General features: G+C 43.9%; 1 protein-coding gene across 1 annotated transcript in view; it reads right to left on the reverse strand.

The window, feature by feature from the left end:
* tulp4a (TUB like protein 4a) overlaps window positions 1-27,006 on the reverse strand; it is a 53,701-nt gene that overhangs the window by 15,803 nt on the left and 10,892 nt on the right. Inside the window, 3 exon segments of the mRNA XM_065026306.1 lie at window positions 7,935-8,115; window positions 11,924-12,085; window positions 12,654-12,782. Of these exon segments, the coding sequence (XP_064882378.1) occupies window positions 7,935-8,115; window positions 11,924-12,085; window positions 12,654-12,782 (472 nt within the window).

A 27,006-nucleotide genomic window follows, 5' to 3' on the forward strand; every position in this document is an offset into this window, starting at 1 on the left:
ACTGACCTGGGTTGGGTTCCACCAAAAACATTGTGGCACTAAGATCATCTTAATGCCATTGAAACTAAGTGCTACAATGCTTTTGGGAAAACGAGCCCTGTACTAAACAGTGTGTGATGTACTGGTTGTATCGTTTAGTTAGAAGTAACGCTACAGTGTCATGGTGTAGCAAATATATCAATGTAATCTTTGCAGTCAGACAGCAGCAGTAGAAGGCCTGGCATCTTCAACCAGCGCCTTGAGTCATTCGCTAGCCTGCCCTTCCCGCAGATCATTTCTCAACGCCAATCAATTACCAGCGACTTTTTTAAATTAGTGAATTAGAGCATAATTACCGTTCCAGCTAAGGCAAGCACTTTTTAACTTTACTACACACCGACTGACCAGACTCTAAACACATCACCGGGGGAGGCTGCAACCAATGAGACGCAATAAAAAAACGTTAAAGAAAACAGTGCACATAAAATGGAGGCCGTTATGTGAGCTGCTAATCATGCACATCACTCCCCAATGAGGCTGAGAGGTGTTCCACCAAAGAAAATCTTACCAAACCAAAGACCAGGGGAGATGCAGGAAACAGACAGGTTTGTGTAACACACGGGTCTCTCTAACAAAGGCCTATTAAAACAGTTATATCACATATCGGCCCCTTGGTTAAACTGGTAACCTTATGGCTGTACAGTACTGCTTCCAGGCCATTGGAGGGATGAGGGGAGTTAGTTTTAACAAGAGCCATTGAATTAGGGTAAAATGATGATTCAAAATTTTTTTTGTAGCAGTGGGGGGTAAACCCACGGGGCCCCTGGATAATTTTTATGTAGGACTGAGAAGCTCAGTTCTGGTGACTTTAAAAAAAGGATATTCTACTCCAAATGAATGAAAAATAAATTCTGATGACACCCTTTAAATGACCATTTCCACTTCCCGAAATGAGCCCAATAACATAAACCACATTATCATCCAACCATTTCATGCGGATGAATTACCTGATTCATGAAAATAGTCACGACCTGGCTGATGGAAACATGAAATGCCGCTAAAATGTTATAAATGCCGACAGACAATTTGTTTGTTCGTTCGACGTGGTGGGATCTTTTTGTCAGGTGATGATGTTTGTGTGGTCCACCCACTACGATTGGGGAAAGCATGCAGTTTATTAGGCTACATATGAAATAAGTTAGAATGATCTTCACAGGGTTAGTGAATGTATAAGGTGATGAGCTTGATGCTCCAATAAATATCGAGGGTCTTATTCTGGTGACATGATGATCGATGCTTGCCTACCGTTTGACAAATAAATAATATCACTGTTAGCAATAAACTCATAATGTAGGTAGCCTACCCACACAGCATCTGTGAGCTGTTGGCTAGAGAGCATGAGCCCAGACCAGAGTAGCACCTTTGTTATATAAAGCAACCATTTTTCTGACAAAACCATCTGAAGATTTGAAAATGCGATTTAACTTGTATTTTTCCATTCGGTATATGGGAATTTAATGGCAAAAGTTATTTTTATGTGCACTACCTTATCAGGCACAGCCATTTATCCGCAAAAGTAGGTTTGATAGAAACACATCCCTGGTGGGAAAATTTACATATTGTTTTATGCAGATTATCGAATATTCGCATCAAAATCTGTTGAAAATTTGACGGAAACCTAGCTGTATTGGTAAAATGATTTACATATTGGACCATGCACATAGCCATTGCATGGTCCATATTATCAGGTATGCTATTAGCAAAAAACATTATCACCTGTAGCTCAACTACATCATAAACAATTAATGAACATACACCTGTGGAACGGTCGTTAAGACACGAACAGCTTACAGACAGTAGGCAATTAAGGTCACAGTTCTGAAAACTTAGGACACTAAAGAGGCCTTTCTACTGACTCTGAAAAACACCAAAAGAAAGACGCCCAGGGTCCCTGCTCATCTGCGTGAACATGCCTTAGGCATGAGGACTGCAGATGTGGCCAGAGAGACAGGACGGACAGCTGATCGTCCTTGCAGTGGCAGACGACGAGTAACAGCACCTGCACAGGATCAGTACATCTGAACATCACACCTGCGGGACAGGTACAGGATAGCAACAACAACTGCCCGAGTTACACCAGGAATGCACATTCCCTCCATCAGTGCTCAGACTGTCCGCAATAGGCTGAGAGAGGCTGGTCTGAGGGCTTGTAGGCCTGTAAGGCAGGTCCTCAACAGATCACCGGCAACAACGTTGCCTATGGGCACAAACCCACCATCGCTGGACCAGACAGAACTGTCAAAAAGTGCTCTTTACTGACGAGTCGCGGTTTTGTCTCACCAGGGGCGATGGTCGGATTTGCGTTTATCGTCGAAGGAATGATCGTTACACCGAGGCCTGTACTCTGGAGCGGGATGAAGTGGAGGGTCCGTCATGGTCTGGGGCGGTGTGTCACAGCATCATCGGACTGAGCTTGTTGTCATTGCAGGCAATCGCAACACTGTGCATTACAGGGAAGAAATCCTCCTCCCTCATGTGGTACCCTTCCTGCAGGCTCATCCTGACATGACCCTCCAGCATGACAATGCCACCAGCCATACTGCTCATTCTGTGCGTGATTTCCTGCAAGACAGGAATGTCAATGTTCTGCCATGGCCAGCGAAGATCCCGGATCTCAATCCCATTGAGCACGTCTGGAACCTGTTGGATCTGGGACCTGTTGCATCGGAGGGTGAGGGCATTCCCTCCAGAAATGTCTGGGAACTTGCAGGTGCCTTGGTGGAAGAGTGGGGTAACATCTCACAGCAAGAACTGGCAAATCTGGTGCAGTCCATGAAGAGGAGATGCACCGGAGTACTTAATGCAGCTGCCACACCAGATACTGACTGTTATTTTCTTTGTTCAGGGACACGTTATTCAATTTCTGTTAGTCACATGTCTGTGGAACTTGTTCAGTTTATGTCTCAGTTGTTGAATCTTATGTTCATACAATATTTACCTGTTGGTACTAGGGGGCCGTATTTTCATTTTTGGGGAAAAAATGTTCCCATTTTAAACGGGATATTTTGTCAGGACAAGATGCTAGAATATGCATATAATTGACAGCTTTGGATAGAAAACATTCTAATGTTTCCAAAACTGTAAAGATATTGTCTGTGAGTATAACAGAACTGATGTTGCAGGCGAAAGCCTGAGAAAAATCCAATCCGGAAATGCCCCAGGTTTTGAAAGCGCTGCGTTCCAATGAGTCCCTATTCAGCTGTGAATGTGCCATCAACGAGTTTACGCTTTCTACGTATTCCCCAAGGTGTCTACAACCTTGTGACGTAGTTTTACGCATTTCTGTTGAAGAATAGCCGTAAGCGGCCACATTGCGTAAGTGGTCACATGGTGGCTCCGAGAGAGATTCTCACGTAAAATAGAGGCAGCCATTACTCCAATCGGTCCTAGTGAAAAACTAATTGTCCCGACGGATATATTATCGAATAGATATTAGAAAAACACCATAAGGATTGATTACAAACAACGGTTGCCATGTTTCTGTCGATATTATGGAGCTAATTTGGAATATTTTTCGGCGTTGTGGTGACTGCAATTTCCGGGCGATTTCTCAGCCAAACGTGAAGAACAAACAGAGCTATTTCGCCTACAAAAATAATATTTTGGGAAAAAAATGAACTTTGGCTATCTACTTGGGAGTCTCGTGAGTGAAAACATCCGAAGTTCATCAAAGGTAAATGATTTAATTTGATTGCTTTTCTGATTTTCATGACAAGGTTGCCTGCTGCTAGCAAGGCATAATGCTATGCTAGGCTATGATAAACTTACACAAATGCTTGTCTAGCGTTGGCTGTAAAGTATATTTTGAAAATCTGAGATGACAGGGTGATTAACAAAAGGCTAAACTGTGTTCCAATATATTTCACTTGTGATTTTCATGAATAGGAAGATTTTCTAGGAAGATTTATGTCAGTTGCGTTATGCTAATTAGTGTCAGGCGATGATTACGCTCCCGGACCCGGGTTTGAGAGTCACAAGAAGTTAAGTTTGCTGAAAATAAACGCAGTTGACAGTGAGAGGACGTTTCTTTTTTTTCTGAGTTTATTTTAACTGGTTAGCATCCTTGATGAATTGAATGTACCAAAAAATCCATGCCTGTACTTCTCACAGAAACCACTTCCATGTCACAATTTTCCCACACAACACTTTCCCTGGTTGCCACTACTCTTGCTCAACAAAGAAATATACTTTGTTTCGTCACAATCTTTTAGGTCACTTAAAAAATATATATATATATTTAGGTAGGGTGGCATTTTACCCCAAGTTACCCGACAATTGTCCTGGGTTGCATTTAGCCCCACTCTCCCCTATGCACTCACAGTGAATTGCAGAGCAGTAATGTGCTTAACCATGCCTCTGCTAAAAACACCAGGTTTAAAATGGTGCAGTTCGCCCATATTTAGGAGTTAAGAAATACATAAAGTAGGAATGGAAAGCTGGAAGATCCCCCTCTTTTTAACAAAGGCCATTAAAATGTCTGTTTCCCCCACGATAGCAAGAATTGTTGTGCACTGACTGCTTGTTAGAATGCATGTTTCCCTCCCTATGGCCCTCGTAACTTGAATGAGCCTCAAGAGGAATATTTCTCTCGCAAAGAACATACAACAAGCCAAATAGATAAACAGAAGCTATTCTACTCCAGTGTAGTCTGATTTTTCTATTCATTACTAGTTTTGTTTGCAGACAAAAAGTACATGTGGACTGTTCTAGCATCTTCAAAGTGTACCTGCGCAGAAATATTTAATGTTGCATATTTATTTTTTCCCCACATGGCAGCAATAATTTTGCCGTGGCACAGAGCCACATGTAAATGACTGCAGCGAAAAGACTGAATTGAAAGTAACATTTAATTCTATGTGACCTGAAAGCCATATGGTTGGGGTTATGGGTTTTGGAAGTTCACTCAGAATCCCATTTGTTTTTTGATAGGGCTGCACTGAGCCACCATATAAAACATGACATTGGGGGCCATATTATCCATAAATCAGTTTCCACGACAAAGGCCCAGACTGGCGGTCACTAGGGTGGCAGTGTGACGCACAACCAGGGGTCCGGTGATGTGTGACTTTGACAGCTGTCCGCCACCGTCCCCAAAACCAAGTCAGCTATTAGGACCTCCTTTGTCAAATATCAGCCCTATGTCGCACACGTCCTCACTCCTTACTCTGCTCTATCCCTCCCTCTTTCTCCGTCTATCTGTTCCCTCCCTCCGCTCGGTCACACTTGTTTGTTTTTAGTGGCCTCTTGAGTCCCTGTCCCCTACTCCCCCACAGTCTGGGAGTGGATTGCTTTAATAGACTGAGCTCAATGCAGTCCAATGATCACGGTCCCATTTCCTACCGTTAATTAGTTGACCCACAGGGAGTTACAAAGCAGTGTGCATGTGAAATGAGTGTCACAAATGACATGCATGTCAAATAATTTAAAAGTTAAATTCTATATATAAACTATGAAGCATTAGGGATCCAATGTCAATATTTTCATACACGTTTCCTAAAATTGGATGTTGGGGTTATATTGCTTCAGGGTCACTTCTCTCAATCATACCCCATTTGACCTTTCTTAAAAACAGGGCATCATAGCAGGTCACTGGAGGAGAGATATAATGTAAAAATTTGAGAAAGAGAGGAAGAAAAATTAGAGGAGAACAGATGGCCACACATCTGCTTTCATCTGCACAGAGGGAGGTACCCAGCTGGACCCAACGCTTCCCTGGAATTCTGCTCCCAACAGGCATTGTGTCTTATCAACGAACCTAAACCTATTACAGATTAAAATTGTATTCTATGGCGGATTAATCTCTCATGCTGTGTACTAGTATTTCTGTCCTGCCAGATTAGTAAATCATAACCCTGGTGAGGAGACAAGAAGACAACAGATTGAGAGGAGAGTGCCTGCTGTGACCCTGTTACCTGTTATTGTAGATTGAAGGGGGGCATAAACAGAGGATTCTGGAGGGAGAGGATTTGTACCTTTCAGGTTTGGGAAGGGGGGTGGACTGTACCTGTAAAGGTGTGTGGGTAGGGCCTAAGGGGTGTAACTGGGGCGTAGATTGGGTAAGGATTGGGTAAGGATTCTTTCGTGTCATCTGAGATTCCCAAAGATTGGAAAGCAGCTGCGGTCATCCCCCTCTTCAAAGGGGGGGACACTCTTGACCCAAACTGCTACAGACCTATATCTATCCTACCATGCCTTTCTAAGGTCTTCGAAAGCCAAGTCAACAAACAGATTACCGACCATTTTGAATCTCACCATACCTTCTCTGCTATGCAATCTGGTTTCAGAGCTGGTCATGGGTGCACCTCAGCCACGCTCAAGGTCCTAAACGATATATTAACCGCCATCGATAAGAAACATTACTGTGCAGCCGTATTCATTGATCTGGCCAAGGCTTTCGACTCTGTCAATCACCACATCCTCATCGGCAGACTCGACAGCCTTGGTTTCTCAAATGATTGCCTCGCCTGGTTCACCAACTACTTCTCTGATAGAGTTCAGTGTGTCAAATCGGAGGGTCTGCTGTCCGGACCTCTGGCAGTCTCTATGGGGGTGCCACAGGGTTCAATTCTTGGACCGACTCTCTTCTCTGTATACATCAATGAGGTCGCTCTTGCTGCTGGTGAGTCTCTGATCCACCTCTACGCAGACGACACCATTCTGTATACTTCCGGCCCTTCTTTGGACACTGTGTTAACAACCCTCCAGGCAAGCTTCAATGCCATACAACTCTCCTTCCGTGGCCTCCAATTGCTCTTAAATACAAGTAAAACTAAATGCATGCTCTTCAACCGATCGCTACCTGCACCTACCCGCCTGTCCAACATCACTACTCTGGACGGCTCTGACTTAGAATACGTGGACAACTACAAATACTTAGGTGTCTGGTTAGACTGTAAACTCTCCTTCCAGACCCATATCAAACATCTCCAATCCAAAGTTAAATCTAGAATTGGCTTCCTATTTCGCAACAAAGCATCCTTCACTCATGCTGCCAAACATACCCTTGTAAAATTGACCATCCTACCAATCCTCGACTTTGGCGATGTCATTTACAAAATAGCCTCCAATACCCTACTCAACAAATTGGATGCAGTCTATCACAGTGCAATCCGTTTTGTCACCAAAGCCCCATATACTACCCACCATTGCGACCTGTACGCTCTCGTTGGCTGGCCCTCGCTTCATACTCGTCGCCAAACCCACTGGCTCCATGTCATCTACAAGACCCTGCTAGGTAAAGTCCCCCTTATCTCAGCTCGCTGGTCACCATAGCATCTCCCACCTGTAGCACACGCTCCAGCAGGTATATCTCTCTAGTCACCCCCAAAACCAATTCTTTCTTTGGCCGCCTCTCCTTCCAGTTCTCTGCTGCCAATGACTGGAACGAACTACAAAAATCTCTTAAATTGGAAACACTTATCTCCCTCACTAGCTTTAAGCACCAACTGTCAGAGCATCTTACAGATTACTGCACCTGTACATAGCCCACCTATAATTTAGCCCAAACAACTACCTCTTTCCCAACTGTATTTAATTTATTTATTTATTTTGCTCCTTTGCACCCCATTATTTTTTATTTCTACTTTGCACATTCTTCCATTGCAAAACTACCATTCCAGTGTTTTACTTGCTATATTGTATTTACTTTGCCACCATGGCCTTTTTTGCCTTTACCTCCCTTCTCACCTAATTTGCTCACATTGTATATAGACTTGTTTTTTTTACTGTATTATTGACTGTATGTTTGTTTTACTCCATGTGTAACTCTGTGTCGTTGTATGTGTCGAACTGCTTTGCTTTATCTTGGCCAGGTCGCAATTGTAAATGAGAACTTGTTCTCAACTTGCCTACCTGGTTAAATAAAGGTGAAAAAAAAAAAAAAAAGAGTAGTGTACCTTGTGGTGGTATGTAGTCGTCAGAGTCTGTGTCGCTCTCGCTGCTGTCCTCCACCAGGAAGCTGGGGTAGTTCCAAGACATGCTGACAATGCCGTCTGACTCGTGCAGCAGGATGTGGGCCAGCATGCGCCCGTGGCAGTCCATCACGATCACCTGGCCGTCCGCAGTACCAAACAATACCTGCAGGGGGAGAGACATGACAACACAGTTACACAGAACCAGGGAGGGATGGAGCGTCTGCTAAATGACTTAAATGTAATGTAATGGTTAAGTCATCTTGGTCCTAGAATCTGGAATAGAATACAACTTTTATTGTCCATATGTTACAGCGAACAATGGACATGTGTCTTGGCCCTAAAATCTAGTATAGGATATTCCTGTCTACTAAAAATAATGAAAGTGCAGCGCTAGAGAGATGATCAGCTGGAGAGACAGAAACAAACTCTCCAACAAACTAAACTGAGCTGACATCGTGTCAGAGCACAGACAAACAAACAAAAACACCTCCCTAAGACAGATCATGTAGATAAACAGTCCGACTCGGAGCTGGGCAGCAGCGAGTCCGACTCGGAGCTGGGCAGCAGCGAGTCCGACTCGGAGCTGGGCAGCAGCGAGTCCGACTCGGAGCTGGGCAGCAGCGAGTCCGACTCGGAGCTGGGCAGCAGCGAGTCCGACTCGGAGCTGGGCAGCAGCGAGTCCGACTCGGAGCTGGGCAGCAGCGAGTCCGACTCGGAGCTGGGCAGCAGCGAGTCCGACTCGGAGCTGGGCAGCAGCGAGTCCGACTCGGAGCTGGGCAGCAGCGAGTCCGACTTGGACCTGGGCGATATTGCCAAAAATCCATGTCGTACTAAATTGCCGGAATATATGTGATTATAAACTGGGTGGTTCAAGCCCTGAATGCTGATTGGCTGACAGCCGTGGTATATCAAACCGTATACCCAGGGTATGACAAAACATGTATTTTTATTGCTCTAATTACATTGGTAAACAGTTTATAATAGTGATAAGGCACCTCTGGGATTTGTGGTATATGGCCAATATACCACGGCTAAGGGATGTATCCAGGCACTCTGCGTCGCGTCGTGCATAAGAACAGCCCTAGCCGTGGTATATTGGCCATATACCAAACACCCTTGGGCCTTATTGCTTAAATAGAACAATACGTTTATAACATTTAAGTGCACCAGTTTATTATCCTTTAAATTACTACTCCAAGTTTGATGGTTGTAGCCATATTAGCAAACGTATTTAATTTCAAACTTTTCTAATATAGGGTACTTACCGTAATAATAAACAATATCAGCAAAATGCCTGCTCACCCCAAATGGTGGAACTAAAATACTGTGGCTGTGGAAAAACACTGTCTTCCTTCCATCATGATCACAGAAATTGTTAGAACCTGGAGTTTTTCCTGGTCAGGTAAGATCACATTATCAGGAAAAACTACTGACCCTAGTCAGTGACCACTTTCATTTTAATGTTCATAAAGAAGCAGTGTCAAGGATTTAAATGTATGACGCGTTACTGTATAATACATAACAAATAACAGAGCATAATACATATTATATATTAATATAACTAACAAATATACATGAATATAGCATGTACAGAATCAAAAGTTGACACCTACTCATTCAAGGCTTTCTTTTTTAAACTATTTTTCTACATTGTGGAATAGTGAAGACATCAAAACTATGAAATAACACATATGGAATCATGTAGTAACCAAAAAAGTGTTAAACAAATCAAAATATATTTTAGATTCTTCAAAGTAGACACCCTTTGCGTTGATGACAGCTTTGCACATTCTTGGCATTCTCTCAATCAGCTTCACCTGGAAAGCTTTTCCAATAGTCTTGAAGGAGTTCCCACATATGCTGAGCTCTTGCTGGCTACTCTTCCTTCACTCTGCGGCCCAACTCACCCAAAACCATCTCAAATTGGTTGACGTCGACTGATTGTGGAGGCCAGGTCATCTGATGCATCACTCTCCTTCTTGGTCAAATAGCCCTTACACAGCCTGGAGTGCGTTGGGTCATTGTCCTGTTGAAAAACAAATGATGGCGTATCGCTGAAGAATGTTGTGGTAGCCATGTTGGTTAAGTGTGCCTTGAATTCTAAATAAATCCTTGACAGTGTCACCAGCAAAGCACCCCCACACCTCCTCCATGCTTCACGGTGGGAACCACACATGCGGAGATCATCCGTTCACCTACTCTGCATCTCACAAAGACATAGCGGTTGGAACCATAAAATCTCAAATTTGGACTCATCAGACGAAATGACAGATTTCCACCTGTCTGATGTCCATTGCGCGTGTTTCTTCTTATTGTTGTCCATTAGTAGTGGTTTCAACCATCTCGGCCTGATTCACACAGTCTCCTCTGAACAGTTGATGTTGAGATGTTACTTGAACTCCGTGAAGCATTTATTTGGGCTGCAATTTCTGAGGCTGCTAACCCTAATGAACGTATCCTCTGCAACAGAGGTAACTCTGGGTCTTCCATTCCTGTGGCAGTCCTCACGATAGCCAGTTTCATCATAGCGCTTGATGGCTTTTGCGACTGCACCTGAAGAAACTTTCAAAGTTCTTGAAATGTTCTGGATTGACTGACCTTCATGTCTTAAAGTAATGATGGACTGTTGTTTCTCTTTGCTTATTTGAGCTGTTCTTGGCAAAGGGTGGCTACTTTGAAGAATCTCAAATATAAAATATATTTGGATTTGTTTAACAATGTATTGGTTACTACAAGATTCCATATGTTAAACACGGCCCCCCCATCAAACCAAGGGGTCAGGTGGGTGTTACACAATGAGTGGTTCTGGAGCAAAACAGCTTCTGTGCAACATCAGGTGAGTAGTAGAGTATTAGAACTAGTTACCTGCTGGTCGTCAGGCGAGTAGTAGAACTAGTTACCTGCTGGTCGTCAGGCGAGTAGTAGAACTAGTTACCTGCTGGTCGTCAGGTGAGTAGTAGAACTATAGTTACCTTCTGGTCGTCAGGTGTGTAGTAGAGTAGTAGAACTAGTTACCTTCTGGTCGTCAGGTGAGTAGTAGAACTATAGTTACCTTCTGGTCGTCAGGTGAGTAGTAGAGTATTAGAACTAGTTACCTGCTGGTCGTCAGGTGTGTAGTAGAGTAGTAGAACTAATTACCTGCTGGTCGTCAGGTGAGTAGTAGAACTAATTACCTTCTGGTCGTCAGGTGAGTAGTAGAACTATAGTTACTTTCTGGTCGTCAGGTGAGTAGTAGAACTAGTTACATTCTGGTCGTCAGGTGAGTAGTAGAGATTACAGTAGTAGTTACATTCTGGGTCAGGTGAGTAGTAGAACTAGGTGAGTCAGGTAGAGTAGTAGAACTAGTTACCTGTTAGTCGTCAGGTGAGTAGTAGAACTAGTTACCTGCTGGTCGTCAGGTGAGTAGTAGAACTATAGTTACCTTCTGGTCGTCAGGTGTGTAGTAGAGTAGTAGAACTAGTTACCTTCTGGTCGTCAGGTGAGTAGTAGAACTATAGTTACCTTCTGGTCGTCAGGTGAGTAGTAGAGTATTAGAACTAGTTACCTGCTGGTCGTCAGGTGTGTAGTAGAGTAGTAGAACTAATTACCTGCTGGTCGTCAGGTGAGTAGTAGAGTAGTAGAACTAATTACCTTCTGGTCGTCAGGTGAGTAGTAGAACTATAGTTACTTTCTGGTCGTCAGGTGAGTAGTAGAACTAGTTACATTCTGGTCGTCAGGTGAGTAGTAGAACTAGTTACATTCTGGTCGTCAGGTGAGTAGTAGAGTAGTAGAACTAGTTACCTGTTGGTCGTCAGGTGAGTAGTAGAACTAGTTACCTGCTGGTCGTCAGGTGAGTAGTAGAACTAGTTACCTTCTGGTCGTCAGGTGAGTAGTAGAGTATTAGAACTAGTTACCTGCTAGTCGTCAGATGAGTAGTAGAACTAGTTACCTTCTGGTCATCAGGTGAGTAGTAGAGTATTAGAACTAGTTACCTGCTGGTCATCGGGGGTCCAGATACCACAGGTGATCTGGCTCTCCAGGTTGATCTCTGATGACCAGTGTCTCTGGCCGCTGACCGAGCCCACCAGGACAAAGCCATCACGGTAAGAGATGAGAGCCTGGGTACCGTCATGAGACCAGGTGAAGTCACTCACCTACAGGAAAAGGGGAGGGGGGTTGCAGAGAGGACAGGTCAGATACTGTACTCAATGAAGAATTTCCATTGACCATGCTTTTTAGCACAGGGCTGCATCTGAAATAGGACCCTATATCGGTGTTTTCCAGCTCCAGTCCTCGAGTATCCCCAATAGCAGGTAGCCTAGCAACGGCAGGTAGCCTAGTGGTTAAGAGCGTTCGAATCCCCAAGCCGACTAGTTGAAAACTCTGTTGATTGAGCAAGGCACTTAACCCCAATTGCTCCTGTAAGTTCCTCTGGATAAGAGCATCTGCTAAAAGACATAAAATATAAGCACACATTTTGTTGTAGGCCCAGACAAGCACACCTGATTCAACTCGTCATTAAGCCCTCAATGAGTAGAATCAGGTGAGCTTTTCCAGGGCTACAAAAAAAGTGTTCTGTTGGGGGTACTGGAGGACTAGAAATGGGGAAACACTGCCCCATATAGTGTACTACCAATGGCCCCTATTTGAGAATAGGGTACCATTTTAGACCAGGAATAGGGTTATTCCGTGTCCAGGAAACTGGCCCATAGTGTATCCCACCTGAGCCCCGCGATCGTTGACCAGCTCCACAGACCAGCGGCCCTCGTACTGGATCCACACAAAGATCCCTCCGTCTGTGTCACAAGTGGCCAGTTTCTGAAAGGGCTCGTTCCATCGCACCAGCACCACCTTGAGACACACACCACAAGACAGGAGAACTCAGAATCACATGAGCACCATTTCGCCAGAGAGCCACATTTAGACACTGGAATAAAATACATCAAAGTGTGTTAGTCTAATTTCACCAGTGACGTAAAACAAGTCCTAATATGCTGAGTGTCATAGATAATGAGTTTCTATCAATTTCCACTTCCTTTCATCATGCTGAGCCACTCAGAAGCAGAGCGAGGCAGAACAACTTCAGTGTCTGTCTTCTGTAACACGCTTCAACATGCTAACTCTCAAGTTATACTCCATACTCATGAACACTAAGCAAGGGGGACCATTTGCACCCCACCTGCCCCCATCCAGAACTTCACTCAATCTGGAGAGAGGGCTGAGTGATGGGGGGGGGTGATGATGATGGAGTGGGGACTGATTAGCTACTTTGGCTGAAGCGCTCACAGAAATGGGGAAGAGTGTGAGGGAGAGAGAAAGAGAGCGATAAAGAAAGAGATGGAGCGAGTATGAAAGCATTAGTAGATGTGAATAGGAGCGGTGCAGCTTGATGACCACAGAGTCAAAATGGATGATCCCACTGGCAACAGTGACTCGCAGATATATGGGCTTTTGCACTGACCCAGATGTCACTGAATAGACGGAGCTGTACGGCACTGTATCTGCGTCACGGCTCTGACCTTTAGGTAGTAACTCTGAGGAGGAGAGGGTTGGTGAACGTGCGACCGATGGTGCGTCTGCTTTTGTCTCATTCTAATCCTCGTCTTTCTCTCCCTCTAGTCTGTTTCTCTTACTCTCTTCATCTGCCTCCCCATCATCTATAAGTACCTAGGTGTCTGGCTAGACTGCAAACTCTCCTTCCAGACTCATATCAAACATCTCCAATCCAAAATCAAATCTGCTTTCTATTTCGCAACAAAGCCTCCTTCACTCACGCCGCAAAACTTACCCTAGTAAAACTGACTATCCTATCCTACCGATCCTCAACTTCGGCGATGTCATCTACAAAATAGCTTCCAATACTCTACTCAGCAAACTGGATGCAGTTTATCACAGTGCCATCCGTTTTGTTACTAAAGCACCTTGCGACCTGTATGCTCTAGTTGGCTGGCCCTCGCTACATGTTCGTCGGCAGACCCACTGGCTCCAGGTCATCTACAAGTCTATGCTAGGTAAAGCTCCGCCTTATCGCAGTTCACGATGGCAACACCCACCCGTAGCACGCGCTCCAGCAGGTGTCTCACTGATCATCCCTAAAGCCAAAACCTCATTTGGTCGCCTTTCCTTCCAGTTCTCTGCTGCCTGCGACTGGAACGAATTACAAAAATCTCTGAAGTTGGAGACTTTTATCTCCCTCACCAACTTTAAACATCTGCTATCTGAGCAGCTAGCCGATCGCTACAGCTGTACATAGTCCATATGTATATAGCCCACCCAATTTACCTACCTCATCCCCATACGGTTTTTATTTTATTTACTTTTCTGCTCTTTAGCACACCAGTATCTCTACCTGCACATGTTCATCTGATAATTTATCACTTCAGTGTTATTCTGCTAAATTGTAATTATTCACTCCTATGGCCTATTTATTGCCTACCTCCTCATGCATTTTGAACAAAATGTATATAGATTCTTTTTTTTCTACTATTGTTATTGACTTGTTTATTGTTTACTCCATGTGTAACCCTGTGTTGTTGTCTGTTCACACTGCTATGCTTTATCTTGGCCAGGTCGCAGTTGCAAATGAGAACTTGTTCTCAACTAGCCTACCTGGTTAAATAAAGATGAAGGTTAAAAAAATATATATAAAAAAAAAAAACACGTTCTGCCATCCTCCCTCGCCATCTCCCTCTATGCATCTAAAACACACTTCTTTCCCTACCTCAATCTCCCGTTCTCACTCCCTGTTTGTCTGGTCTTCTGTAGCATGACTGCCTATTCCCAGAGGTATAATCCCATGCTTGGTGCACCTCTCCACAGACCCAAAGCACGTGGAAAACGCACACACACACACACACACTTTATCAGGGCTTACACTGACTGCAGGCCCATCAGATCAGCTCCCCTATGGGCTCAGACCTAGATTACACTGCTAGGCTCTGTCTCTCTCCATCACTCTCTGCACTCCTATATAGCACAGGAACCACTTTCACTAGAACACACTGTGTACAGTCACAGGTCAGAGTTGAAAACCTGTTCTGGGGTCATGACCTCCGCTCAGATACAACTGAGAGACAAGATAGGCAGAATTATAAAACAGATCTACAGAACGTGCAGATTAAGTCCCTGTCCAAGCAAATGCACTGTGTCAAACACACCTTCAAAAAGCCTGAAGAATAAAGGATGTATTCACCAGCTGTCATCAGCCCCCCCCAAACACAGTGCTGTTAGTATTCATTTGTACATACATAAACCCATCATCTCCACCTCCAGCTGGGCACAACAGGTGAGCATCTGAACACCCATCCCTTCTACAGCCTCTCCTCACAGCCTAAAGCCTGAGTAATAAGGGGTCCACTACGCTAGATTTACAGTGCTCTTCCACCCACTCACTCTGGCATAAATCCTTCTGCAGTACTATAGGCCTGTCCCCAGTACACACCCACAGGGGAGCCACAGCACAATGAGACCAGGCCTGCTGCTTTAGGGCTGGAGATAGAACTGTAGGTCCTTATAATGATATGTCTCTGTAGGGCAGGCCATTCACACACAGCTGAAAGGACCCCTATACATCATCAGGCTACAAAGTCACCAGGTGATGTGGGGGCATCAGGGCAGGGAAAGAAAGCTCATTAGGTTTTCACCGTGATGATGACACTTTCTAGAGACATGACCAGACTACACAGACAAGGGATGAAAAAATAAATAACCAGACTGTTTTTCTAAAGGCTAGTCCAACCATTTTATTTTGGCCTATAGCCTGCTGCCACTGCACAGTCTACAACCTCACTGAAGCGAAACGTATTTGTCGGCCTCCATTATACAATCTATTACTGCAGTATTCAGGGGCACAGGCCTGTACCCCTTGATTAGATGGGGAGGAAATACAAATACAGAGATCCTGATAACAGCTTTGGTTACACACACATATACAGTACCAGTCAAAAGTTTGGACACACCTACTCATTCAAGGGTTTCTTTATTTTTACTGTTTTCTACATTGTAGAATAATATTGAAGACATCAAAACTATGAAATAACACATATGGAATCAGGTAGTAACCAAAAAACTGAAAAACAAATAAAAAATATATTTTATGTTTTAGATTCTTCAAAGTAGCCACACTTTGCCTTGATGACAGCTTTGCACACTCCTGGCATTCTCTCAAAAAGCGTCATGAAGTAGTCACCTGGAATGCATTTGAATTAACAGGTGTGCCTTGTTGAAAGTTCATTTGTGGAATTCCTTTCCTTCTTAATGTGTTTGAGCCAATCGGTTGTGTTGTGACAAGGTAGGGGTGGTATACAGAAGATAGCCCTATTTGGTGAAAGACCAAATCCATATTAAGGCAAGAACAGCTCAAAGAAGCAAAGAAAAACGACAGTCTATCATTACTTTAAGACAATCCGGAACATTTTAAGAACTTTTAAAGTTCAAGAGCAGTCACAAATTCAAGAGCAGTCACAAAAACCATCAAGCGCTATGATGAATCTGGCTCTCATGAGGACCGCCACAGGAAAGGAAGACCCAGAGTTACCTCTGCTGCAGAGGATAATTTCATTAGTTACCAGCCCCAGAAATTGCATCCCATAAAAATACTTCACAACATCAACTGTTCAGAGGAGACTGCGTGAATCAGGCCTTCATGGTCGAATTGCTGCAAAGAAACCACTACTAAAGGGCTCCAATAATAAGAAGAGACTTGATTGGGCCAAGAAACACGAGCAATGCACAGGTGGAAATCTGTCCTTTGGTTCAATTAGTCCATATTTGCGAATTTTGGTTCCAACCGCTGTGTCGCCGCATGTATGGTTCTCACCGTGAAGCATGGAAGAGATGGTGTGATGTGTGGGGGTAATTTGCTGGTGACACTGTCTGGCACACTTAACCAGCATGGCTACCACAGCATTCTGCAGCGATACGCCATCCCATCTGGTTTGTGCTTAGTGGGACCATCATTTGTTTTTCAACAGGACAATGACCGCAAACACACCTCCAGGCTGTGTAAGGGCTATTTGACCAAGGAGAGTGATGGAGTGCTGCATCAGATGACCTGGCCTCAACCCAATTGAGATGGTTTGGGATGAGTTGTTTTGCAGAGTGAAGGAAAAGCAGCCAACAAGTGCTCAGCATGTGGGAACTCCTTCAAGACTTTTGGAAAATAATTCCTCATGAAGCTGGTTGAGAGAATGCCAAGAGTGTACAAAGCTGTCGTCATCTAGGCAAAGGGAGGCTACTTTGATGAAACTAAATCATAATATATTTAGATTTGTTTAACACTTTTTTGGTTACTAGATGATTACATATGTGTTATTTCATAGTTTTTATGTCTTCACTATTCTACAATGCGTAAACAGTAAAAATAAAGGAAAACCCTTGAATGAATAGGTGTCCAAACTTCTGACTGGTACTGTATACACACACATGCACACACACACACACACACGGGGAGAGCGTGAGTGTGCGTATTTAGCCCTGTGTGGGGCTGGGGGGATTAGTGTGAGCTGGTCAGGCGGCCCGAGGGGGACAGCTGAGTGCCTGGACCGCACCGTGACGCAGCGATTTAGGGGATCAGACGTCACATGGAGACAGACAGGATCAGACTTGGCAGCTACAGAACTCACAGGGCCCAGGGAAACAGCGCACTAAAACAGGACAGCCCCAGATACAGGCTAAACCAGCACAGTAGCCTAACTTTCCCTGTCCGGGGCCCTTACAAGGATTCTCATTTAAAGGGCAGGAACGGGCATACTATACCAATGTACAGCCACATAACATGAATATTACTACTAGGATATATACAGTGAGCACCAAAAGTATTGTGACCGTGACGCATGTTGTTTTGGCTCTGAACAATTTGGATTTGAAATGACTGAGGTTAAAGTGCAGAATGTCTGCTATAATTTGAGGGTATTTTTATCCATATCGAACTGTTTCGAAATTACAACACTTTCTGTATATAGTCCCCCCATTTTAAGGGAACAGTAATGTAATGTGACAAATTCACACGTATTAAAGTTGTCAAAAGTTTAGTATAAATATCATACCCCCCCAAAAATGCTAACCTCCCTTGTTATTGTAATGGTGAGAGGTTAGCCTGTCTTGGGGGTATGATATTTGTTTGTCTATAAATTTCTCACTCATTAATCATGATTAATTCAGGATTATCCATAATCATGGCAGTATCCACATTAATGTAGAAGTGTCTAGAAACATTATTCTTAAAACAGGAGGTCTATGTACAAAAAGTGAGGTAATTTGTCAAAAGGTTCACCCGATATGGATGAAAAAAAAAATGAAATGAAAGGTGACAGTCTGTACTTTAACCGGAAGGTTGCAAGTTCAAACCCCCGAGCTGACAAAGTACAAATCTGTTGTTCTGCCCCTGAACAGGCAGTTAACCCACTGTTCCTAGGCCATCATTGGAAATAAGAATTTGTTCTTAACTGACTTGCCTAGTTAAATAAAGGTTAAAAAAAAATATATATATATTTTTTAAACTCATAGACAGTGTATAATTTCAAGTGCTGCAGTACAGCGCCAAAACAAAAAATGGCACTGTCCCAATACTTTTGAAGCTCACAGTAGCTAACATTCAATAAGTCTGTTCGCAAAATATAAAAACATAAAATAAAATAAATACTTTCTCTGCCTCTCCCACTAATAACAGCATTCAGGTAACAGAGAGGCGCCAAGTTCAAATCCCCTTAACACTAATATCCTGACAACTGCAGGCCATTGACCACTTTTATCTGGAAAGTTGGCAGCAACAGCTGACAATTGGCAGGCTGGCAGTGAGTGTCATTGTGGCCCTGGCCCCTGAATGGCCCCTGCCTGTGACTCAGGGACCCAGCAGAGAACCAGCAGGGACCCACGGAGGACCCGGCCAGCTTCACTGAGGTGGCAAATCAAATAAAGGGACAACTGTACCATGCATTGCCCCAGCAGCCCAGTCAGCAGAAGGGGAGAGGACACTTGTACTGTAGAAATACAATGAATAGAACGGGCATCCCCATTCAACTTTCCAGGGTTAGAGGTTCCAAGCCATCCTATTCATTCTATTTCTATGACTGGTACAACCAGTAGAGGAGAGGAGTGAGGACAAAGGTCTGCTGGATCCAAGGTTGTCAAGGTGGAGGGGAGTGTTCTTTATACAGGGAAATGGAGATGAGGGCAGGTTCTGCTGATGTGCAAAAATATATCTTAGAACAAAATGAGAACAAACTTATCCAGCTGTGCCAAATGGAGTACACTGAGTGTACAAAACATTAAGAACACCTGCTCATTCCATGACGGACTGACCTGGTGAAAGCTATGATCCCTTATTGATGTAACCTGTTAAATCCATTTCAAATGAGTGTAGATTAAGTGGAGGAGACAGGTTAAAGAAGGATTTTTAAGCCTCGATACAGTTGAGACATGGATTGTGTTTGTGTGCCATTCAGAGGGTGAATGGGCCAGACACAAAATGTAGGTACCTTTTAACTGGGTATGGTAGTAGGTGCCAGGGGCACTGGTTTGTGTCAAGAACTGCAACACAGCTAAGAATGGTCCACCACACAAAGGACATCGAGCCAACTTGACACAACTGTGGGAAGCATTGGAGTCAACATGGACCAGCATCCCTGTGGAACGCTTGGCACCTTGTAGAGTCCATGCCCTGAAAAATTGAGGCTGTTCTGAGGTTTAAAAAAAAGGGGGTGGGGGGTGCAAATCAATATTAGGAAGATGGCATTGCCCTTAGGAGCTGATCTAATATCAGTATAATGTTTTTGCCCCTGATGGTCATTACTGGATTGGGGGAGCGTAAACTGATCCTATATCAGATCCAACTCTCTGGGCCTGTGTTAACATTCTGTTCAGGTTTTCAGCAACATTTAGATAATTACAATCAGCACCCATCTAGGCAACATTTAGGCCTACCCACAGCAATAAAGACATGCACTGCATAACAAAGACAAACCATGTTAAAGAGGTGGTTGTCCAAAAACTTGCAACTCAGTGACAGAAGAGCGTTCTCCTCAGTGACCCTCTCTGTGATGGGAACTCGAAGGGCAGACCGCCTGAATCAGCCAGCACACTACAAAAGTAAAGACGCAGTCAAGCGTCTTACAGAACACCGACAGAGCAGACATGTAGAGAGAGAGAGGGACACACACACACACTCCTCCTCCTTTGCCCCAACTCCAGCTCTCCTCTGTCTCAGTGTCTGACGTGACATTAAATCAGACCCGGAACTCAATTAGAGGAAAACGCTGTGCTAGGACCAACGTAGGGGCGGGGGGGTGATTTGCAGCCGGACACCAGAACAGGACCTGGAGATATTTTATGGGAAGATGAAGCGTTGAGTAGGGGCTTTATTAAATATCGATATCTGATAATATGACACAGACGACTGGTCCTAATGGAAGGTTAGGATGAGTAGAGGAGTGGCCACTCGCAGACTAGTGGGATTTGCCTGGTTTTACCATGGAGTTGGCAGGGTTTCCGCTATCACTGCATAGGCGGCGCAAGACCCCCTTCAAACACACATATCCCTGCACCTGAGATGAGACGAGTGTGAACTGCATAACAACGTCCTCTCCAGGGATAGATTAGCAGCTAAAGCGGTCACTAAGCATGCTGGCCTGTGACACCAAACACAGCACATGCCACTGAGGCCGGGGTCACTCACTCTCTTCCTTCCTGAAGGGGCTCTGGAGTAAAAACAGAGGTAGAGGCATGTAGGGTTGGGCAATGTCAACTTTTCTCCTATCGTGATTATGTACCCATAAAACATTGTGAGATATATGATTATTTCAGCCCCATTGGCCACTGCCCCCCCCCAAAAAAAAATTGTTGGTGAAAAGAATAACAATAATTAACAAAAGCTCAGCTAAAACGACAGTTGGGCTATAGCACGAAATCTAATGCAACTTTATGACAACACCTTCATAGGCTAAAATATTTTGGAAATAAGCTACTGTTCATAACTTCAACTTGTCTTAAAGCTAGTATGATAGGCCAGTAGGAGGAATGAGGATGGGTTATTGGCGATTTGGCTTTCAACCTTGCATGGATAATTTCTTTCTTAAGGTTAAACTTGTAATAAAATAAACAATTCTATAGGCTTCTGATATTGTTTGATTTGTCTCATTTTTATTGCTCTGGCTACTTAAGTTTAGGCTATTCAAATCTCTTTCTGACTGGACATTTTGCACTGCTTTGGTGGGCTTCTCCGCTCTGTCTGGCCTACATTCCTCTCTTGTGGTCTGTAAGCTATATTAAAACATATTTATTGAAATAGGCTACAGCAAATAGGAATAGGCAAATTACTCGGAACGTCACTTGTGCGCTACCAAGTTCAAATAGGCTAAACCATCGTCTGTCACCATCACCTGCCAATTCATGATGTCGTCACTGTCGACAACTGATGTCTATCATCTATCATGTCTAAGATCGCCCAACCCTAGAGGGATGTAGAAAACAGAGGGGTGCTCAAAAGACATGAGGGGAGAGCTGCCGGAAAGAGGAAGACAGGTTATGGGAGGAAAGAGAAGGAGGGGGCAGTAAGCAGGAGAGAGGGGTGTCAGGAGACATGAGGGGAGAGCTGCCGGAAAGAGGAAGACAGGTTATGGGAGGAAAGAGAAGGAGGGGGAAGTACGCAGGAGAGAGGGGTGTCAGGAGACATGAGGGGAGAGCTGCCGGAAAGAGGAAGACAGGTTATGGGAGGAAAGAGAAGGAGGGGGAAGTACGCAGGAGAGAGGGGTGTCAGGAGACATGAGGGGAGAGCTGCCGGAAAGAGGAAGACAGGTTATGGGAGGAAAGAGAAGGAGGGGGAAGTACGCAGGAGAGAGGGGTGTCAGGAGACATGAGGGGAGAGCTGCCGGAAAGAGGAAGACAGGTTATGGGAGGAAAGAGAAGGAGGGGGAAGTACGCAGGAGAGAGGGGTGTCAGGAGACATGAGGGGAGAGCTGCCGGAAAGAGGAAGACAGGTTATGGGAGGAAAGAGAAGGAGGGGGAAGTACGCAGGAGAGAGGGGTGTCAGGAGACATGAGGGGAGAGCTGCCGGAAAGAGGAAGACAGGTTATGGGAGGAAAGAGAAGGAGGGGGCAGTAAGCAGGAGAGAGGGGTGTCAGGAGACATGAGGGGAGAGCTGCCGGAAAGAGGAAGACAGGTTATGGGAGGAAAGAGAAGGAGGGGGCAGTAAGCAGGAGAGAGGGGTGTCAGGAGACATGAGGGGAGAGCTGCCGGAAAGAGGAAGACAGGTTATGGGAGGAAAGAGAAGGAAGTACGCAGGAGAGAGGGGTGTCAGGAGACATGAGGGGAGAGCTGCCGGAAAGAGGAAGACAGGTTATGGGAGGAAAGAGAAGGAGGGGTAAGTACGCAGGAGAGAGGGGTGTCAGAAGAACATGAATGGGGTGCTACAAGAAAGTAACAGAAAGCAGGTAGAAACCGAGAGAGAAGCAAGAAAGAAAAGAGGATAGGCAGAGCTAGAGACAAAAACCCCCCTGAAGTCTGAAAAGCAGCCAAGCCTACGCCCGTAATATGAAATGGAATGACTGTGTACAGATATAAACCTTGATTTAAAGCAGGGTACTGCCAGAGACCTCACAATACCATACTATGACAATACTTTGATGGCCATATGATATGTATTGTGATTCGATACTGTTATTTTATTGCAATTTGATGTTCCTAACATATTGTTTTGGAACACCTTCCTAATATTGAGTTGCACAACCTTTTGCCCTCAGAACAGCCTCAATTCGTCGGGGCATGGACTCGACAAGGTGTCTAAAGCATTCCACAGGGATGCTAGCCCATGTTGACTCCAATGCTTCCCACAGTTGTGTCAAGGTGGCTGGATGTCCTTTGAGTGGTGGACCATTCTTGATACACACAGGAATCTGTTGAGCGTGGAAAAACCCAGCAGCATTGCAGTTCTTGACAGAAACAAGTGCGTCTGGCACCCTCTACCATAACTCATTCAAAAGGCACTTAAATCTTTTGACTTTCCCATTCACCCTCTGAATGACACACATACACAATCCATGTCTCAATTGTCTGAAGCCTTAAAAATCCTTCTTTAATCTATCTCCTCTCTCCTTCATCTACACTGATTGAAGTGGATTTAACAAGTGACATCAATAAGGGATCATAGACTAAACCAACTGAAAGCTATGTCATGGAAAAAGCAGCAGAAATAAGTGCTGAAAACATGTTGGCTAACTATTTAAAATGAAGATGGAGAACAAGCTATAGAATTAAAAAATACCCTAGTTTGTAGCAGGTACAGTCGTCTTGCGCCAACTAGCTATAGTTTAAAAAATATATATATATATACATACAGCATTTTTTTTTTTATCAATACATCTGCCTCAAATATCAATATAATATCATATAATTTCCCCTCCCCATCACTACCATGCATCCATTAGGACCGATTAAGACTATGAACTAGACCCACCTAGTGTATCATACCATAGTAAAGGCTAAAGAAGAGAGGGCAAAGGCACAGAGAGAGAGAGAGAGAGATGTTATTCAGGTTGCAAATATAAACATTCTGTTACCAGCATTATTCTGTACAGTTTTTGCCATAACCTCAGATCTGTAAACTAAGACCAGTTTGTGCAGTGAAGAAGCTGGTATAAACAGGTAGCAGAGGAAGCAGTGTCCCCAGAGTCTGGTAGTATAGGTAATAGTGCCCCCAGGGTCATGTATGTCTCTCTGTAGAATGCTTGGTCTGTCTGAAACATGCAATCACACGACATAACACTGGGCTCAGGGCAGGCATGTTGAAAAACAGACTCCAGACTGAACCCATGGGTACTGGGAGGTGTGTGTGAGAGTGTGTGTCTGCTCATTGTCTACTGCTGCAGAGGGGCTTGAGATGGTGTGTCACACTTCAAATACCAAAGTTAACACACACCTTGCAGCCTGGTGTGCCTCCATAAACCTTCATTTCGGAGTCTGTAGTGACGTCCACACAGGACTTTTTTTCTAATTTCTTATTTTTAGCCCCAAAAGTAAAACGGGCCCCTTGAGATTGGCACTGTTAAGGTTCTTACATCAGATCAAACACAAAGCACATACAAAATAGAACAAAAAGCCAAGGCTGTGTTGTCATCAGAAGGACTGATAGGACTCCCATTGGGATTATAGGCCTACTGCTACATTGGAATTCGATTGACAGTCATAACATCTATTTTTATCATTTTTATATTAAAATACAGACACTCCCACTATAAAGGCACTGCTTCTTTTGAATTGTGTTTTAAAATTAGTCTCAAAGCAGACAGTGTCGCTGCTAATAATAAGCTGTTTTATGGTCTTGTCTATTTGGACAAATCTGGGCTTTTTGTTTTGGTTCAAAATGGATTTGCAGTGAATATGGTGGTGTTAGAACAGATTAGAAGAATCCATTTTACTCCATTATAAACACACACACATCCCGTGATGACACTCAATGAGGTGGACATGGAACATCCCAAAATCAAGCTGACATGAGAGGACTGAGGACCTAGCATACACATGATGAGACAGCCCGATGGCAATAAAGCAAAATAAGGTTCATGACCAGAAATGAACAGATAATCACAATATCTACCCCTTTACATCTCCCTGTGTGTCTGTTTTACGTCTCCCTTCAACGATCACTATCTTGGTTTCTCCCTCGCTCATAGAAACAAGTAGGCTGCCCTGCACAGACTTCTACTTCCATCTCCCTCACTCCCTCTCTTTGAAGTGACAGAGCCTGTGCTCAAGCCACAACTGATGCAATCACCAGACCAAGTGTCTCATCCCTGGATCTTGATGCTTTTTCTCTGGCCTGCAAACAGACTCTCTTCCCCTTTCTCGCCCTCTGCCCCTCCCTCTTCTAACACCTACTCTTCTAACTTTTCATAATTATCTCCCACTCAGTGGCCCTCTATCCCCCACCTCTACTTCTCTTCGCCCACCTAGCTTAGGGTAAATAAACAAACATTAAATCTGGGAGGTGGGACAAATATGATGACTTTACCATTACCTTGACATGACTTCTTCAGACACTCATATTCTTAAACCTAACAATAGGTGTGCAGCCTCTCCTCTCCTGCCAGCTTAAAGAGCTTACAATATTTTTGTATACTTTTTAACCAGTAGTTCTGAAAGCAGCACTGACTCACGAGCCAAAAGTGGTCCCTGTAAAGTGTATCATGCCACATACAGTGCCTACAGAAAGTATTCACACCCCTTCAATCATTCCAAATTTGTTGGTGTAACAAGGTGGGGTTAAAATAGATTTCTAATTTTTTTGTCAATGATCTACAGATTAAAAAAATACAAATGTAAACAAAATGTTTGAATTTATAATAGCTTGATTAGCTAAGTATTCAATCCCCTGAATCAATTCATGTTAGAATCAACATTGGCAGCAATTACAGCTGTCTTTATGGGTAAGTCTAAGAGCTTTGCACACCTGGATTGTACAAGATTTATACATTATAAAAAATATATATTCTTCAAGCTCTGCCAAGTTGGTTCCTAGAGAGCTATTTTCAAGTCTTGCCATAGATTTGAAGCAGATTTAAGTCAAAACTGTAACTAGGCCACTCAGCAACACTCAGTGCATTTGGCCTTATGTTTTAGGTTATGGTCCTGTTGAAAGGGTAATGTCTCCGTGTCTGTTGGAAAGCAGAATGAACAACATTTTCCTCTAGGATTTTGCCTGTGCATAGGCTGGACAAAGTAGAATTTTACTGTTTAACGTATGACCCACCTTACCTTTCTCCACACCCCGCAAAAATCAAAATCAAACGGAATGTGTTTGACGTGATGATGCGCCGCCGAAAACAGCTAGCATGGCCAGCAAAGTACATGGCCAGTGGCACGGCACGCATGCACACACTTCATGCAGATCAGCAGCTCCACAATGATGTGACCGACTTGCTCCAAAGTGGGGGCTTTTTGTGGAAGCCAGACAGGACAATCCAAGGAGGATGTCGTGAGCAAAGTTACTGGGCTAGAAATTAGTCAAGCTTGCTCTTTATAGATTTATGCTTCTAATTGAGCATGTTAACAAAAACATTTTTGATGATAGGCTATACTCTATGGCTGGATTTGTATTTTTCCAACGCTGCATTAATTTGGCATATATATATATATATATATATATATACATACACACATACACACACACACACACACACACACATACACACAGTGGGGCAAAAAAGTATTTAGTCAGCCACCAATTGTGCAAGTTCTCCCATTTAAAAAGATGAGAGGCCTGTAATTTTCATCATAGGTACACTTCAACTATGACAGACAAAATGAAAAAAAAAAAACAGAAAATCACATTGTAGGATTTTTTTATGAATTTATTTGCAAATTATGGTGGAAAATAAGTTTCTCAATACTTTGTTATATACCCTTTGTTGGCAATGACAGAGGTCAAACGTTTTCTGTAAGTCTTCACAAGGTTCACACACACCGTTGCTGGTATTTTGGCCCATTCCTCCATGCAGATCTCCTCTAGAGCAGTGATGTTTTGGGGCTGTTGCTGGGCAACACGGACTTTCAACTCCCTCCAAAGATTTTCTATGGGGTTGAGATCTGGAGACTGGCTAGGCCACTCCAAGACCTTGAAATGCTTCTTACGGTAGCCACTCCTTCGTTGCCCGGGCGGTGTGTTTGGGATCATTGTCATGTTGAAAGACCCAGCCACATTTCATCTTCAATGCCCTTGCTGGTGGAAGGAGGTTTTCACTCAAAATCTCACGATACATGGCCCCATTCATTCTTTCCTTTACACGGATCAGTCGTCCTGGTCCCTTTGCAGAAAAACAGCCCCAAAGCATGATGTTTCCACCCCCATGCTTCACAGTAGGTATGGTGTTCTTTGGATGCAACTCAGCATTCTTTGTCCTCCAAACATGACGAGTTGAGTTTTTACCAAAAGGTTATATTTTGGTTTCATCTGATCATATGACATTCTCCCAATCTTCTTCTGGATCATCCAAATGCTCTCTAGCAAACTTCAAATGGGCCTGGAGATGTACTGGCTTAAGCAGGGGGACACGTCTGGCACTGCAGGATTTGAGTCCCTGGCGGC

This window comes from Oncorhynchus nerka, linkage group LG13, assembly GCF_034236695.1.
Source record: "Oncorhynchus nerka isolate Pitt River linkage group LG13, Oner_Uvic_2.0, whole genome shotgun sequence".
Taxonomy (NCBI): Eukaryota; Metazoa; Chordata; class Actinopteri; order Salmoniformes; family Salmonidae; genus Oncorhynchus; species Oncorhynchus nerka.